The sequence below is a fragment of the Ceratosolen solmsi genome, unplaced genomic scaffold, assembly GCF_000503995.2.
Source record: "Ceratosolen solmsi marchali unplaced genomic scaffold, CerSol_1.0 scaffold11, whole genome shotgun sequence".
Taxonomy (NCBI): domain Eukaryota; kingdom Metazoa; phylum Arthropoda; class Insecta; order Hymenoptera; family Agaonidae; genus Ceratosolen; species Ceratosolen solmsi.
The window spans coordinates 10,095,206-10,101,267 of record NW_011948416.1 but is presented as its reverse complement, the minus strand read 5'-3'; the positions used below and the strand labels follow the sequence as shown (position 1 = coordinate 10,101,267).

Below are 6,062 nucleotides of genomic sequence, written 5' to 3'. Positions count from 1 at the left end.
CTCGCCAGTCCGAGCGCCAAAATTCCACCTGCTTGCAAAATTATAAGATTAAACGTATAAGCTTAATAAATCAATTAGGTATTGAGCTTTACCCGGAATATAGAGAGAGAGAGAGAGAGAGAGAGAGAGAGAGAGAGATGCATCCATAGAGTAGGTTAATCAAATGACGTTAAACTAAGCCCTGAAAATGAAAGTGTATTTGTCATTTATGAGCTTGCATCATCACGTGCGATTCTCAAAGCCGTAAAAGCTCCATTCGAAATGACTTTAATCGTTACCGAGACACTAGTATGAGATAACCCGACACTGCTAAAATATTCTTAAAGCGTACGGAGCCTTTCATGTTGATGCGCTCGAAACTTTAAGGGAAATAACGCAGTTATCCGAGCATCGAGATTATCGTATCTCTCTTATGGCATTGTCGCATCCTTCTCTACTACAGCTGGCTGATATATCGCATTCGGGGATGACTCGCGTGTATGACCTGTTGAGGTGCCGGCGATCCAGTCGAAACAACTGATGATAGGCTTCTGTAGGATATTCTCGATCTCGTAGAGCATCTGAATGAGAATGAGGCCCTTGATGCCGCCTCCGTCGAGGCACAAGAGCCTACCGCCGTTTTTGTGTTGACGCGGCTTCGAGGAGAATTTGCCCATGCTCGAGACATAGAGCATCTGATCGAGGATACTCCTGGGATTTAAATTCAATAGTTTGATGGACTCTGTGCCGTTGTAATCCCCGTTGTATTTGCATCCCTTGTGGCAATGGGACACCGTGGCTATGCAGCGCTCGGAGCCGACCGCGTTGAGGATATTTAGAATTTTCTTGCCTTCATTGGTTGCGATGTTCGTTCCATGGCGTAACGATACCAAGTCCGGGTCAGCTATGTCAACATCGGCGTTGAAAGCTATTAGCGCTTGTACGATGTTCACGTTGTTCTGAGCAGAGGATAGAATAAGCGGTAATGTAACAATGGCCCATGGAAATAAGTGGTTAAAATAATATTTGAAGTCTAGCTAATTAATGTCATAGGTTGTTTGAACTTTCTTCGACGCGTAATAATACTTTAGGCACAAATTGCTGATTGAATAATAGATTAAAATTAATTGTTTGGCAATGGTTAAGAACAATATTTAGAAGTTTGAAGCAAATATTATAAAAATGGAAATACATGGCTGGTAATACATTTGTCAAATAGCAAATAACTTTCTAATTATCTCTAATTTTCTCTTATCTGTCATTACATCGATTGAGAGCGTTGACATTTATTGAGAAGTTTACAATACAAATATCACAAAGTTCTTACTTTTTACAATAAAATTTATTTAAAACAATACAATTTATTATTAATAATTAAAGCTGTGAATAATTTGAAAACAAAAACAAAAATATCGGACAATAATATTAATATTTATAATAATAATAATAATAATAATAACGTGCATGCATATTGCCTTAAGAACTTAATTCTCATTGATTGGTTAATCAATGTAAATAAAATAGTGAAATGTCGATTAGATCGTTTGAATAATATTCTACTCAATAATTAAATTCTCAACACTAATTGCCAATGATTTACTATGCTTCCATTTTCAATTTTATACAAAAATTTTAAATAAAGTTCATTTATAAAATTCATACTATTATTCATATAATTATTTATATAATTCATAATATATAATTCATTACTATTTTTAACTATTGTGTATTAAATTATTAAATAATTATAATGAACTACTTTAGATATTTAATGATATTAAAATTATTGCATACTTTATGAATGTCTAATTCACAATTTGTGCAATATCACAAGAGCTTATCAATCAGCTTTAAATACAATTTCAGTACTTTATTTCAAATATTATAGACAATGGTCTGTTATATGTTAATTATATTATATTATAATGGCTACACATTACTTTAAGTATTGCAGAGCGTAATACAGAATATCCCTCTGCATTCAATGTATTAACATTTGCATTGTAAGTTAGTAGAATCAGTACATTCTCAAATAAATTTTGATGCACCATATTGTGAAGAGCTGTTTCTTGGTTCAAATTGACAGCATTAATGGAGCAACTTTTCTTTATTATTAGCTTCAATATTTCAGTATTAAAAGAATAATGTAGTGGAGTACCGCCATTTCTTATTAAATTACATTTCTCCTCGTATACTATTTCATCTAAATTTGAGCATGCAGAATCGATAGCTAAATGGAATTTCGAAAATACATGGTGTTATAAAAAATTATTTTAAATTCTCTAATTTTTATTCAATAAATTACCGCTTGTTGTAGCAATATTGGCATCTGCACCCAGACTTATTAATGTTGTTACATTTTCCAACATATCATTACAGCAAGCAATATGTAAGGCCGTAAGGCCAGATTTATTTTGGTTATTTAATAAAGCAGGATTTATTTCATGAAGATAGCAAAGAATATTTTTTGTCGAAGTAGCCGCATAATGATAAACTGTGTTTAAATATAAATCAACGTGATCTAATTTGCAGTTTGCCAAGACCATTGCTTTTACTATATCAAAATCTTTTGTTTGTATAGCAACTTGTAAAGGAGATATTCCAGTAACTGAATCAGCAACATTCAAATATGGTGCTATCTCTTGATCATTCACGATATCCAACAATGAAAAATGTGCTGCAATGTGTGCTACATTCCAATTTGGATTCGATCGTAATATATCACACATCATTTGTATTTCCATTATACTCGTCATCTAATAATACACATATACTTAATTTAACATAATACATTATAGAAATTCATTATTAATTTTAGGAAAATTGAACCAAATTAATTTTAAACATGTACCTTTCCACATATATTGACAATAATTGGAATCGTATGTTTATATACATTAAACCAATTTTCGCTATCAAGCGCATTATTGGCGCGATGCAAACTATAAAAGTTAAAGGTAATTACTGTTGAAAGACAAACAATTGTCAACATTATATATGTCATAAAAATCAAATATTTATAATCAATTATTATCTACAAAATTAAAAGTTAATATGTTAGATAAAGTTAAAATCAAATTCAACGTATTAGCAATTTTGCATTGGTAATATTATAAACATTGTAAAAGATCAAATTCATTATTAATCAGTAATTCTAAGAATAGTAACATGAGATACTACATTAATGACTCATAGATATAATTGGATGCCACACTATAGGCAAAGTTTGTTATAAATTATTTCTCTAGTATTTACATTATTGCCAATTAACGATGACGTCTAAATCAATAAGAAATTCTATTTATAAAATAGAAATATTAAAATGATGTAAATGAAAATTATATAGATATCTTATTTAAAGTTACAAAATCCTTTGGAGTTTTTTTAATAAATATTTACCTACAGCATACGTCTGAATATTGTCCGACAGGTCGATGTAATACAATTTCATATGTCTCCTGTGCGTATAAAGGAGAATATAAAGCAATTCCATCTTCTCTGCAAATGACCTGTCTCATCGAATATTTACTGGCATTATATTCTATTACCAGATATTCGGTTGTTTCGGAGGTAAAAATATTACGAAGCATAATTGAGAACACATTGCCAAACCATGACATTTTCTAGTAAATAATCTACAAGCTATAATAAGATAATAAAGTTATTATAATTTCTAAATAACGATTGTAGAAAACAATTGCACTTAAGAACAAAAGAATAACAACAACAATAAATGCGTTTTTCGATATTAATTAATGACCTCTAATTGAAGTAATTGTAATTTATATTATTAGTAAAGAAAAGAAAATTTATATCATTGGAAAGAACAGTGAAATGTTTCGTCGACTGTTGGTCAATCAGCGCCTCTGGCGGATAAATTCCTGGCGAAAATGAACATTTTTAGCTAAATAAATAAATGAAAGGGCTTTATAGGAAATGCAAAAATGCGTTTGTGTTTAATAAATTAAGCTTTTAAAGAATAAAAATTAAAAGCAATAGAATAAGTGACATAGTAGTTGAAAATTTTAACAATTTGTTAAATATTCTTCATTTTCATTTAAATTGGTCACCTAACTTGGACGAGCTAAAAGTAAATAAATTGCCATTGTAAAAACATTGCGAATGATAAAATATGGTTTTGTTTAGTAGCGCTCCATGTGAATTAATAATACAAGAATAGAAAAATCTTTAGCGAGTAAATAAATATTAATTAGATATTTTCAATTAATTTTAATGAATACTATCATCGTGTGCGACAATTAAACAATTATAAAACGTTCTTAGACAGATATTTTTGTGTGTGTGTGTGTGTGTGAGAGAGAGAGAGAGAGAGAAAGAGGTACGCGCGGATGCGGCTAGGTGTGTCGATTAGTAAGTTATTAGTTACAAGAAGGAGATGTCATTGGACCGGAAGCCGCGGCAGGTGTGTTGGAGAGGAGGGGGAGAAATACCTTTTTGATTTTGCTGAATGTAATAGTCTTTTGTGTAAATTCAATGGAGCCGGTAGAGCTGCTGCTTTCCAAAATAAACGTAGAGAATTATCTATCACCTTGTACGGATGTCTTTGGCTAATGAAATTTTGCGCCTCTTGTGCTTTGTCAGAAATGATGTTTTTCAAAAGCGTTGGCAAATACGAGTTTAGCGAGTATTCTTTTTTCTTTTTTTTTTTTTTTTTTGAACCTTTTATCCTTCGTTGTGGTTTTTCGTTATTCGTAAAACACTAGTACCCAATGAAAATTGATTTACGTTGGTGTTTATCTGCGTCTATTTTCAAATCTCATTATTTACGATATTATTGGGGAAAAAAAAAAAAAAAAAAAAAAAAAAATATCTGTAAAAAAAGTAATTATAACGTTTATTTTTAACGCAGCGCGTTACAAAGCTGTTTTCAATGTTTATCAAAATAAACTTTAATTGATAAATATAATATACGTAAATCGAGTATGAGAATGTCGTTGAATATTTCATAGTTTAATGGAATATATTTTTTAACGAAGCTCAAGGAGTTTCGAGTCACGTTGGAGGAAAATTTTTACCGTCACAGTTTTTTTCAAACCTTATTTATTTATTTAGAAGAGCATGAAAATAGATGCAAAATAAGCCTCGTAATATGTAATAATTGCAATAAACATCTTTATAATTACTTATAAATCAATCTGTCTCTCTACCTCTCCCCTCCCCTCTCCCATCGCCCCGCTCTCTCTCTCTCTCTCTCTCTCTCGTTAGAGCTCTTGTTTTTATTCAAATAAAGTTCTTTTTATATATGAAAGATTCACTTTGCAATTGCTATCTAATCAAATGGACAAACGCGTTTGGTCACATTTCTTATTCAACAAAATTCTTGCTAATTCTTTTTGCGATAGAGCGGCAGTGTTTTTACGATGTCTCTTTAAATTATCGAAAATCGGCTATTATCACGACTTTATCTGCGATTTATTGTACTTTTGCAATAATATTAACTATGCAGATGGAATATAATAATATTCGCGAGTAATAATAAATCGTTGGATGATTAAGCGCGTTAATCGCGATTAATGATCAGCCAGTTTTGTTTAATAGTCAATTAGTACGATTCCTCGCCCATTAAAGAGAAAGTATGCCGTCGTCACCTGCATTTATTTGTTTATTTATTTATTTATTTATTTATTTATTTATAAATCAGCCGTGTCAAGCGATGGAACATCGCACTACCGCCTTATATCAGTAATCCTGCTTTTTCTGCGACAGATAGCAACTAATGCCATCACCGCGGGGGTGTCGGGGTAGGGGTGGGGCGGGGAGGATCCGAGAGAGATAGATAGAGATAAAGAGGGGGAAGAAAAAGTGACATCGGTATCAATATCCCTTCATTCACAGTCTTTTTTATAACTGCTCGGCTCTGCCATTCGCCGTAATGGATTCCCAAGCACGATAAAAGATATAAAGTCTTGGCCGATGAAGCGATGTTGACGGGAATAACTCGGCTCTTCGAATATGGCGCTTAGGGGGCTAACAGACCCTTGGCAACAACGCGGGTGCGCTAGTGTTCCACGGTGACTTGAGTGCCCCGTCGCTACGACGACGTCAGCCGCTCGTTTAGTGCA

The 6,062-nt window shown here is 32.3% G+C and overlaps 1 protein-coding gene across 1 annotated transcript in view; it reads right to left on the bottom strand.

Annotated features, from left to right (window-relative positions):
* Positions 1-3,599, bottom strand: part of iPLA2-VIA (calcium-independent phospholipase A2 VIA) — a 4,612-nt gene extending 1,013 nt beyond the window's left edge. The window contains exons 1-5 of the mRNA XM_011496124.1: positions 3,390-3,599; positions 2,285-2,735; positions 1,920-2,209; positions 418-1,016; positions 332-359 (exon numbers count right to left, since the gene is read on the bottom strand). Coding sequence (XP_011494426.1) covers positions 332-359; positions 418-1,016; positions 1,920-2,209; positions 2,285-2,735; positions 3,390-3,599 — 1,578 coding nt within the window. The remainder of the gene's footprint in view (positions 1-331; positions 360-417; positions 1,017-1,919; positions 2,210-2,284; positions 2,736-3,389) is intronic.
* Between the last annotated feature and the right edge of the window lie 2,463 nt (positions 3,600-6,062).